The sequence below is a fragment of the Haplochromis burtoni genome, unplaced genomic scaffold (genome assembly GCF_018398535.1).
Source record: "Haplochromis burtoni strain Fernald_Lab_line unplaced genomic scaffold, NCSU_Asbu1 Contig_476, whole genome shotgun sequence".
NCBI classification, from domain to species: Eukaryota; Metazoa; Chordata; class Actinopteri; order Cichliformes; family Cichlidae; genus Haplochromis; species Haplochromis burtoni.
The window spans coordinates 52,671-64,910 of NW_024582837.1; the positions used below are offsets into that span (position 1 = coordinate 52,671).

Genomic DNA, 12,240 nt, shown 5'->3' on the forward strand with positions numbered 1-12,240 from the left:
ATTGCATAAACAGACACCCCACACCACAGAGGTAAAAGCAACAACAGTGCTTCTTACTGCATGTTAAAAATTTCCATGTCTCCTCCAACAGTGCAAGTACAAGACGCAGGGAACCAAGCTGATCCCTGACTGCGAGGTTGGGAGAGCGCAGATATTGCAGCGTGTGTTTGAGGTTAACGCGCTCGTTGAGAAATCATGTAAGTTTGTTCTGACGCACTTCTGATCCTGAACTCTCTTCATCACAGTGTGTGTACCCCGAACAACATTAGAATCACAGGGATTTAGTGAGTCTGTAAAGGATATATCAAGGCTGCTAAATCTCTTTCTGTGTGACCTGGCTGATGTTGCCATTCAGAGGTCTGTGCTCTGGGATTTTGAACTGCTGAACTTGGCAACACTAAAAACCCATGTTGATGTTTGTTAATCCTGCCAGTGATCACATGCTCAGACTAGTTTTGCATGTAAAGTCACTTGTTTGTCTTGAGATTTGGCACTTTAGCACCTTGGCACAATATAAAATTCTGTTTTTTGCTTTTTACACATTTCCAGCAATTGTTCTCTATTACAACTGGATGGTCCCAGAGGGAGAGAGACACGACTCTGCCGTTAAGAGAAACAAAGAGGCTCTGACCGCTGAGTTGAAGCTGTGGGAGGGATACCTGCAGGTGTGTGAATGACCTGTGTGCACGCGATCTCAACGACTAAACTAAACCCAGAATACAAACGTTGGAAATTCATAGGAGTAGATTGTAAACCTTGCCAGAAATAAGCTGGTCCATAAATTTCTTTTTAGATTTTGTTATTTTAGCCACACATATATGTATGTGCTCCAGAATTACAAAGAAAATAGGTGCTCTGGAAAAAGTAGTGTTTTCTCTTTGAATAAAAACATTTAATCTTTGCAGGATAGGAGTGATGAGGCTTCATTTTAGTTCCCTTTAAGAAAATCCTTAAACAGTAGCATAAATGTAAATATGAGGTATTATTAAAGCAGAAGAAGTAGATGCAAAACAGCTGCATGGTGATTAGCAGTGTAGCATCACAGCAACAAGGCTTATATCACAAAATCAATCTTGCCTTTGAATTTAAGGATATAATTTATATATCTTTTATTTTTAGGCCTCGAGCGGTTTCATTGTAGGAAAGGACTTTTCCTTGGCCGACGTGGTTGTTTACCCAAACGTTGCCTATCTCTTCCACTACGGGTAAGAGGACTAAATGACCAGACACATGAATGAATAGAATAATAGTAGAAATGAATTCTCACTGACTTTCTTCTTTCCTGTAGGCTTTCTGAACAGCGTTACCCCAAACTGGCAGAATACTATAAAGGTCTGATGAACAGACCCAGCATCAAAGCCAGCTGGCCTCCTACTTGGAAGAACGCACCGAAACAGGAAACACTGAAAGACATCTGAGATTCAGGCGCTCATTTGTTACCACTCCTTGCACTGCACTAGTGATTCATATGCATTTTTTAAAATATAATTTGTGACAATAATGTGTGATTATTACTGTGCTGTGACCAAAATAAGCAATAAAAACTGAGTTTCAATTTTGTTCACTTTGTTAAGTTGATATCATTTAATGTTAACCAAAATCAAACATCGGTTTTCCACACCACTCGCTGCAAATTTGATGTTTGGATATGTCAGACTAAAGCTGAGGATACACTGTGTGATTTTTTTTTTTCCCCATTTTGAGACGACTTTTCAGTTGTGCGACCGTTTTGGGGATTGGCCTGGGTTTTGCCTTAATCGTGTGTTGTGCATCGTGTAGTATACATGGGGTAACGAGAAGCGATTAACACCTCACAGCCTGCTCCCAATCAGCAATCGTACGGTCGCAAGAAAATCAAACCTGTTTAAAATCCTGGTCGCCCCTCGTGAGGGTATTGCACTGTTGAAGCAGTGCCATGAGCAAAGACATGTGCAAACACAGAAATGTCGGTGAAAAAGACGGAGCAGCACGGCAGTGAAGCGTGTGATCTGGACACAAGCGATGGAGGTCCACAACTTGTAGAACTTTGGAAAGTCATCCGAGCCTTTTCGATGTGGCATCACAAAATGATCACGACCACAACAACCGTGAAAATAGTTGGATTTACATTGCTGCTCAATCACAGCTGCCTGATCAATGTTTTTCATTAGCAATTTAGCAAAGTTGATGGTGGTGGTGTGTGTGTGTGAGTGAAAGACAGAAGGAGAGCGAGCGACAGATTTTCTGTTATAAACTTCATATTATGGACGCACAGTGTGAGCACTCAGCCCCTGTGATTCAATCGTACAGTTTGAGCAGGGGCTGAATCCTGCAAACGTTTTTCATTTCAGTCCATGCGCTTTCAACTCAGTAGTGAGACTTAGGAAACAACCATAGTGATGGAAGTCACACACTCGCGAGAAAGATTGAGCTCGGGCTAAACTATAAAGACTCAGTGCTTTGCAGTGCACACGGTTGTGTGAGAGACATCTGAAGATAGATGTAAATGGAAGGGGAAACACTTGGAGCCAGACATCCTCTGACTTGGTGGTCTTGGTTGAATTCATTGACAAGCAGCTGTGGTACTCTGGACAGCTTGCCAGTATTTTGAGTGACTGTATTTTAAACATTTACGGAGACTTTCTTTTAAAATTTGATCCTTCAGTTTAAGCCAAATAACTTGTTTTGCCTTTTCTATTACATTCCATTTCAACTTTATAGCAAATGGGAATACAATAATGTCAAATACTGTTGTTTGCCCTACAGTCTGCAAAAAACAAGCTAAGTCTTGTTTTTATTGGAAATCTTCATAGTGCAAGTGATTTATCAAGTTTTGAAGATGGAAACTCACTGCAAGGACAGAACAGTCATGTTGAGGCTGTAACTACAATTACTGAGTGCAAAGATTTTAAAGTGAAACTAAATGAGCCACAGATGTTTTATTATAAGCCACTTACGATATAGTCATCCACCCTCCCAAACAGAAAAGAACGCAGTTCTCTAAAATAGTAGATTTTAAAGTTTTATATATAAATCTCACATAAGACTTCTTATTAGTGTGTGTGTGTGTGTGTGTGTTGTGTCTGTGAGGTGTGTGTCTGTGTGTGTGTGTGTGTGTGTGTGTGTGTGTGTGTGTGTGTGTGTGTGTCTATTTCGTTCTTTCTTAATGGGACAGCCAGGCTAAGTCCTATGGGGAAAAAACGATCACAGAATGTAATTTCCATTACTTTCCAGTAGCTGTGTTTTCAGTTCTGTGCAGATATACAAGCAGTTTAAAAATCAAGTCACAGAGCAGCTCACAGATGTGACTATTCAATGAGATGAACACATTCACTTCAGCTCAAGTTTATTTATATAGCACCAAATCACAACAGTCGCTTCAAGGTGCTTTATGCTGTGAGGTAAAGATTAAGCTTATCTTTGGTTTACTCCAACTACAGTTTAAACATTGATGACAGTGGTAATCAAACCAGCAGCCAGTGGGTTACTAGCTGGGCATGCTAACCTCTGTGCTTTGTCCCACTGTACTCAGCCTTGAAACGTGTATGAATGTGTGGCTAAAGATAAATATCAGTATACACAAACTTCCAAATACTTTACTGCCATTTCAGCATAGTGACGAAAAAACTAGACCACATGATTGCTGCAATGCCAAATCACAAAAAAGCCTCACTAAAAAAAGTGATAGGAGCCATGAGCGAGTATCGCAGTCATGTACAAGTTCAGAATTTCGTTTAGGCTGTCTACTAGAATACATTAAGTTTACATTCTTAAATACAAGAACTCTCTTATAACCTTATGGGTACTTTTGCAAACAGGTTTGCAATTTTTTAGGATTTTTTAAATACTTCAAAAAAACCTTTTCTCTTCTAAAAAGCACACACAAAACATAAAATGCTGCAAGATATATGGGCTGCATACAATAAATCCAGCCCTGTTTGTACTGAGCAGTGCACCGAGCAGTCCCTCCATTATTAATGAATGTCCTCCCCGAGGAAGATTGATGCATAAAGAGCAGGTTGCAATACAACGCAACAAAACCAACAGCAATTAAAAAAACACCCAAAGAAACAAAAAATTGTCATTCTGTACTTGCTCTCTTTTATAATTTTGTAATACGGATTTATTATCAAACCAGATTACCTGCCGTTCTTTGCATGTGTGAACAAACTGCCCTTTGAAACGGACTCAAAATGCCGACATAGCAACTGCAGTAATGTAGGCGCACACACAGTTTGCATCATTGCCTTACTGATACAATGATATTCACAGCTGCTTATGTGCCCGCTGCAAAGAGGTCAAAGATTCAGAGAAGCAAACTGCCGAGTATGCACCAACAATAAAATATATATTACTTTATTTTATTTGCATTGTCACGGTCATTGTCCTATTAGATGCATTCAGTGTAATTGTGATTTATCGGTTATGTCAGAACTGTGTGCAGATTTGAATAAAAAGTGCTGAATCACAGTGAGTTTCACTTCTCAGGGCGTCGTTCACCAGCAACAGCAGCAAAACAACGAACTACTGCAGGAATCAGTTCAATATAACCACAATTCATGTTTACTCTTTTCCTTTTTGTAATCAATCGTTACTGATATGCAACAGTTATTAGCAATAAAATGTTCAGAGAATTAACTCCAAATAGCGACAAGATCCCTAACCACACAGGAGAAGGCAGTAACACTCAAACTTTCATATCCCACTACAAAGTTAAGTGTTTAATGTTTAGTCATGGCTCGCTGCAGATTTTTCATGTTTCCCTTTAGCCCACATTTTTCCCGTCTAGCCTCAGATTTTTTTTCTGCCTTCAGATCAAAGACTTTCTGAGAAAAGCAAGACCAGTCACCTCTCCTCCAAATGCCTTTGGTGAAATTTGGGACTAGAGTCCTATTTAAAGACAAATCACGCAGAAATGGTTAATAAATCGGATTTTTAAAAAAGTGTCACATAAGGTTAACATGACACCAAGTTTAAACTTCATAAGTGTCATTTATCTTGCCTGCCAAAAATTGACAGATCTTTGGCTTATTTCCAGGAATCGTGACAAAGCCGACTGGCGCTATAAAGCCAGGGCTTTCACCCACTCCAGCTTCATTCTTAAACATTCCTCAACTTCAGCTGTTAAGCGCTTCACTCTGAAATCATGGCCAAGGACATAACTCTGCTGTGGGGCTCCGGATCTCCTCCCTGCTGGAGGATAATGATTGCTCTGGAGGAGAAGAACCTGCAAGGATACAACCAAAAACTGCTCTCCTTTGAGAAGGGGGAGCACAAGTCAAAGGAAGTCATGGAGATCAACCCCAGGGGTCAGGTAGGTTCATATCACACTATGTAAACACTCTCATATTTGAAATCTGCATTTGTTTTCCTGAAATTGAGAAAAAGGAGTATTCACTTGGCATTACAAATCAAAGTGTTTATGGTTTGCACTGTCTCTTAAAGCTTCCTGCCTTCAAATGTGGGGATGTACCCCTCAACGAGTCCTGTGCTGCATGCTTTCATCTGGAGGTGAGAACTCAAATGAATCTGAATGTTATGTCTCCACAGAGTTTCTAGTTTGGAGAACTACTTGTGATTATATGTTAAACAATGCGTTGTAGAAACAGACACCCAAAACCACAAAGGTAAAAAAACTAGGAAATTAAAAAATTCATCTCCTCCAACAGTGCAAGTACAAGACGCAGGGAACCAAGCTGATCCCTGACTGCGAGGTTGGGAGAGCGCAGATATTGCAGCGTGTGTTTGAGGTTAACGCGCTCGTTGAGAAATCATGTAAGTTTGTTCTGACGCACTTCTGATCCTGAACTCTCTTCATCACAGTGTGTGTACCCCGAACAACATTAGAATCACAGGGATTTAGTGAGTCTGTAAAGGATATATCAAGGCTGCTAAATCTCTTTCTGTGTGACCTGGCTGATGTTGCCATTCAGAGGTCTGTGCTCTGGGATTTTGAACTGCTGAACTTGGCAACACTAAAAACCCATGTTGATGTTTGTTAATCCTGCCAGTGATCACATGCTCAGACTAGTTTTGCATGTAAAGTCACTTGTTTGTCTTGAGATTTGGCACTTTAGCACCTTGGCACAATATAAAATTCTGTTTTTTGCTTTTTACACATTTCCAGCAATTGTTCTCTATTACAACTGGATGGTCCCAGAGGGAGAGAGACACGACTCTGCCGTTAAGAGAAACAAAGAGGCTCTGACCGCTGAGTTGAAGCTGTGGGAGGGATACCTGCAGGTGTGTGAATGACCTGTGTGCACGTGATCTCAACGACTAAACTAAACCCAGAATACAAACGTTGGAAATTCATAGGAGTAGATTGTAAACCTTGCCAGAAATAAGCTGGTCCATAAATTTCTTTTTAAATTTTGTTTTTTAGCCAACACAGTGTTGGGGAGTAAGAATACATGTACCGTACTATTTAAAATACAAAATATGAGTAACTGTATTAAAAAGGTGGTATTCAGAATACAGTTACTTTGTTGAAATAAATGGATTACACGGCGGTCTTTTCCTGTTTCATATTTAGGCTATGCTCTCTATTTTTGGTAATTCCACGCCAGTGGAAACCCAAACAAAACACGCATTAAGAGGCTCTAATGCCTGTGTCTATATCTCGCGGCCCATGTCACTTCTACTTGCAGCCCGCATAATGACGTGACAAAATATTTTTAAAAATTATTGTTCAAAAATATAAAAAATATTTTATATGAAGGCAATAGGCAGATTGTTACAGGCATAGTCCTAAAGAATGTAGCCTCATGGGTAATGTAGCCCAGTTGTAAGTGAGCTACTGTATTAAGACTCGACTGTACACTATGTTCATGTCTTTCTCTGAAACAATAAGCTCCGTTGGAGCAGCCTTTCAACACCTCTCTCTGTCTCTCGCTAGCAAAGTTGACCCAGACAACAAACGTAAACTAGTTTTCGTAGCTACACCGATTTAAAAACTAGGCGATTGGTATGGCGAGTACCTTCAGTAATAGTAATAAATCACACAGCAATAGTTCATTCATGTAGTTGTAAAAAGCATGATAATATATTAAGTAATCCAAAGTATTCAGAATACGTTACTCTCATTGAGTAACGGAATACGTTACAAAATACATTTTGGGGCATGTATTCTGTAATCTGTTGTGGAATACATTTTAAAAGTAACCTTCCCAGCACTGGCCACACATGTGCTCCAGAATTACAAAGAAAATAGGTGCTCTGGAAAAAGTAGTGTTTTCTCTTTGAATAAAAACATTTAATCTTTGCAGGATAGGAGTGATGAGGCTTCATTTTAGTTCCATTTAAGAAAATCCTTAAACAGTAGCATAAATGTAAATATGAGGTATTATTAAAGCAGAAGAAGTAGATGCAAAACAGCTGCATGGTGATTAGCAGTGTAGCATCACAGCAACAAGGCTTATATCACAAAATCAATCTTGCCTTTGAATTTAAGAATATAGTTGAGATTGAATATTTATTAAGTCAAATGTTAACCATCTATCATAGCTAAATGATCTATATTATATGTGATTTCTAGGTTTTTACCCTCTACAACATTTTCCTTCTTTTATTTTTAGGCCTCGAGCGGTTTCATTGTAGGAAAGGACTTTTCCTTGGCCGACGTGGTTGTTTACCCAACCGTTGCCTATCTCTTCCACTACGGGTAAGAGGACTAAATGACCAGACACATGAATGAATAGAATAATAGTAGAAATGAATTCTGACTGACTTTCTTCTTTCCTGTAGGCTTTCTGAACAGCGTTACCCCAAACTGGCAGAATACTATAAAGGTCTGATGAACAGACCCAGCATCAAAGCCAGCTGGCCTCCTACTTGGAAGAACGCACCGAAACAGGAAACACTGAAAGACATCTGAGATTCAGGCGCTCATTTGTTACCACTCCTTGCACTGCACTAGTGATTCATATGCATTTTTTAAAATATAATTTGTGACAATAATGTGTGATTATTACTGTGCTGTGACCAAAATAAGCAATAAAAACTGAGTTTCAATTTTATAGCTCATCTGTGTTTTGTTTCTTTGCAGTGGGGATATTTATTGTTAATATAAGGTTAACCAAAATCAAACTTTAGGTTTGATGTTTTGATATCAAGTTAAAAGCATACACCCTTCCATCAGCTTTGCAGAGAGGTCACTTCACCCAGCTATAAATCTTTGTGTCTTGGAAATGAAAAAGCTTCTCAGACCATAAGGGCTATCAGAACCTTTTACCTTTTTTATTAAGAAAAAAGAAAGAAAGTGAACTTGGGGAAAAGCAGTGGCAAGGTTTGTCTGTGGGTATCTGTGTGCACACTTGTGTGAACACCTCCCAATGCACCAAAGGCTCCCGGGCAAGGGCCTGGCCTCAGTGTATACACCAACCCACAACCCCAGTGGCACACCAGCCAGGACCCAAGTCCCACAGGCCAACCAAAACCTCAGCCCATAAGGTCGCCCCGGACAGATTTTATTTTTGCAGTTCACACTGACAGTCTTCTTAGCAATGCATGAGGAGGCGAGAGCCATGTGGACTATGTTTATCCGAAATTGTAGATTTCAGACACTTTGATAAGTCTTCACATATCTGGCACCAAAACCTTTGATAGACAGAACCAAAGAGCGATGGCAATAACACCAGACGGCTAAACGGTCTTCAGAGCGGACTGAAGCGCTACGGAAAGTGGCAAGATCCGCGGCGGAGGAACGGATGCCCTCGTCAAGCAATCGTGGTGTACTGACTGTAAGATCATTTCAAACTACTGAAAATGTGGAATTTCTGACTCCAAGGCTAATGCCATTTTATTTACCCAGAGAACTGCAGTGCATCATTGTGAGTGTCGTGTATATCGCTGCACTGAAGGAGATGTACGACATGATCAACGAGCACGAAAATAAACACCCAAACGCTGCTGTAATTGTTTATGGGAAACTCATTGTAATCTCAGGAAAACTATGCCTAAACTGCATCAGTTTGTTACCTTCCCCACCAGGGGAAATAAAATACTGGATCACTGCTACAACAATATCAGAAATGCCTTCTCAGCTCAACCAAAGCCTAATTTCGGAAAGTTTGACCACCTGGCAATCCGGCTAAAACCCACCTATAACAAAAAGCTCAAGACAAACCCAGTCACAGTCAGGACTATTAACACCTGGACTGACAGTGCAAAAGCCAGCCTGCAGGGCTGCTTAGAGACCACAGACTGGAGCATCTTCAAAGGAGCAGCATCTTGTGGACAACTTTCTTGTCTATGGTGAGGAAAACGACCTCATCTTCAATATGGACAAGATCAAGGAATTAATACTGGACATCAGGAAGAACCCCCCCTCCCCTGCAGCCTCTTATCGTCAAAGTGACAGAGGTGGAGAGGGCCAACGGCCACAGATTCCTGGGACTGCAGGTTGCATCAGACCTGAGCTGGACTCTCAACACCACAGCAACAGTGAGAAAAGCCCAGCAAAGGCTTTATTTCATTCAGCTGCTCAGGAAAGCAGCCGAATGACACAAAACAAAACAGAAACCCCCAGGAGTCCAAACACAAAATGTTCACAAAGGCAGTGGAGCTCGAAAAAACAGAGTCCAAAACATAGTTCAGAGGGGCAACCCGGAGGCCAATCAGCACAACAGTCCATCACTGAACAGTTCTGAAAGCCAAAGGCAGTGGCAGCATAGAAGCAGTTCAGGAGACTGACCACTACGTCATTGGAGGCTACGGAGCAGATCAGCAGGCCTAGCCGGCAGGCGGTGATGCTGGCGACATCCTTCAGGAGGCCTGCAAAACAGTTCAGGAGGCCGCCCATGATGGCGAAGACGCCCAGCTGATGGCCTGGAAAGTGGCCAGTGCCGACGAGGTTCTGGCAAAGGACATGGACGTGCAGACTGAGCAGAAACTGATGGTGGCGTGGCAGCCGCAGGACCAGACAAGGCAGGACCAGGACCGTTCAGCAGCAAAGATAGGCTGCTGAATGGGCCCCTCGGACCCTCCAGCAAAGGCAGACGACTGGAAGGGCCCCTTGGACCCTCCAGTGGAGGTAGATGGCTGGACAGGTCCCTCAGACCTTCCAGCTGGAACGTAAACTGGCAGGTGAAGGGACCTCCGGAACAGGACAGAACCAGCAGGTGAAGGGACCTCCAGCAGGATCAGAACAGAACCAGCAGGCTCAGATACCTCTGGCAAACACAAAGCAGGCTGGAGCTGCGCAGGGCTTTTACTCTGCTCTGGCAATGACAACAGGGTGCAGTCCTCAGCTGGCTTCTTAGCCTCCAGGGGTCCAGAGTTGACTAAGGGTTGAAACTCAGTCTCTGGGGAAGCCCTGGAGAGAGTTACTGTCTCCAAGCAGGCCACCTTTTGAGGAACGAAATAGTCTTAACAGGTTTGTCTCTCTGCTTTGAATTAGTGGTTGCAAAACAGTCCTTTATCGATTGTATTGACATAATTTGCTGTACAGGAGGAGCAGATGAAGGTGATCGCTGAATAGGTGGTGGAGTAAATAGCCGAACTGATGGCTGAGCTAATGCATGACCTGCAACCTGAGCAGGTAACTCAGCAAGAAACTGAACAGGCCATGCTTCTGACGTCACTACAGCATTTCCACCTGCTGTAATCTACTCAAGGCTTTATTTATTTTCTAATGTGTGCCTCCTCAACTTTTCTGTCCTCTTTCCTCCAGCCTGTGATCGAGAAAGGCTATGCCATTTTTAAGGATGCTTTAATTCCTCTCTACTGACTTTCTTCTTTCCTGTAGGCTTTCTGAACAGCGTTACCCCAAACTGGCAGAATACTATAAAGGTCTGATGAACAGACCCAGCATCAAAGCCAGCTGGCCTCCTACTTGGAAGAACGCACCGAAACAGGAAACATTGAAAGACATCTGAGATTCAGGCGCTCATTTGTTACCACTCCTTGCACTGCACTAGTGATTCATATGCATTTTTTAAAATATAATTTGTGACAATAATGTGTGATTATTACTGTGCTGTGACCAAAATAAGCAATAAAAACTGAGTTTCAATTTTGTTCACTTTGTTAAGTTGATATCATTTAATGTTAACCAAAATCAAACATCGGTTTTCCACACCACTCGCTGCAAATTTGATGTTTGGATGTCAGACTAAAGCTGAGGATACACTGTGTGATTTTTTTTTTTCCCCATTTTGAGACGACTTTTCAGTTGTGCGACCGTTTTGGGGATTGGCCTGGGTTTTGCCTTAATCGTGTGTTGTGCATCGTGTAGTATACATGGGGTAACGAGAAGCGATTAACACCTCACAGCCTGCTCCCAATCAGCAATCGTACGGTCGCAAGAAAATCAAACCTGTTTAAAATCCTGGTCGCCCCTCGTGAGGGTATTGCACTGTTGAAGCAGTGCCATGAGCAAAGACATGTGCAAACACAGAAATGTCGGTGAAAAAGACGGAGCAGCACGGCAGTGAGGCGTGTGATCTGGACACAAGCGATGGAGTCCCACCTTGTCGAACTTTGACAAATTCATCCGAGCCTTTTCGATATGGCCTCACAAAATTATCACGACCGCAACAACCGTGAAAAGAGTTGGATGGACATTGCTGCTCAATTGCAGCTGCCAGGTCAATGTTTTTCATTAGCAATTTAGGAAAGTTGATGGTGGTGTGTGTGTATGTGTGAGTGAAAGACAGAGAGGGAGAGCGAGAGACAGATTTTGTGTTATAAACTTCATATTATGGATGCACAGTGTGAGCACTCAGCCCCTGTGATTCAATCGTACAGTTTGAGCAGGGGCTGAATCCTGCAAACGTTTTTCATTTCAGTCCATGCGCTTTCAACTCAGTAGTGAGACTTAGGAAACAACCATAGTGATGGAAGTCACACACTCGCGAGAAAGATTGAGCTCGGGCTAAACTATAAAGACTCAGTGCTTTGCAGTGCACACGGTTGTGTGAGAGACATCTGAAGATAGATGTAAATGGAAGGGGAAACACTTGGAGCCAGACATCCTCTGACTTGGTGGTCTTGGTTGAATTCATTGACAAGCAGCTGTGGTACTCTGGACAGCTTGCCAGTATTTTGAGTGACTGTATTTTAAACATTTACGGAGACTTTCTTTTAAAATTTGATCCTTCAGTTTAAGCCAAATAACTTGTTTTGCCTTTTCTATTACATTCCATTTCAACTTTATAGCAAATGGGAATACAATAATGTCAAATACTGTTGTTTGCCCTACAGTCTGCAAAAAACAAGCTAAGTCTTGTTTTTATTGGAAATCTTCATAGTGCAAGTGAT

The 12,240-nt window shown here is 41.7% G+C and overlaps 2 protein-coding genes across 2 annotated transcripts in view; both read left to right on the forward strand.

Moving 5' to 3' along the window:
• The window catches only part of LOC121811819 (glutathione S-transferase A-like), a 2,102-nt gene extending 542 nt beyond the window's left edge, over window positions 1–1,560 (forward strand). Inside the window, exons 3-6 of the mRNA XM_042213747.1 lie at window positions 92–197; window positions 550–665; window positions 1,120–1,205; window positions 1,289–1,560. Coding sequence (XP_042069681.1) covers window positions 92–197; window positions 550–665; window positions 1,120–1,205; window positions 1,289–1,418 — 438 coding nt within the window. The 3' untranslated portion in view covers window positions 1,419–1,560. The remainder of the gene's footprint in view (window positions 1–91; window positions 198–549; window positions 666–1,119; window positions 1,206–1,288) is intronic.
• Window positions 1,561–5,059: 3,499 nt separating this feature from the next.
• On the forward strand, window positions 5,060–7,997 carry LOC121812231 (glutathione S-transferase A-like). The gene is made up of 6 exons (XM_042213744.1): window positions 5,060–5,293; window positions 5,425–5,490; window positions 5,649–5,754; window positions 6,107–6,222; window positions 7,557–7,642; window positions 7,726–7,997. The coding sequence occupies exons 1-6, from the start codon at window positions 5,126–5,128 to the stop codon at window positions 7,853–7,855; spliced, it is 672 nt and encodes a 223-aa protein (XP_042069678.1). The 5' UTR covers window positions 5,060–5,125; the 3' UTR covers window positions 7,856–7,997.
• Window positions 7,998–12,240: the final 4,243 nt, after the last annotated feature.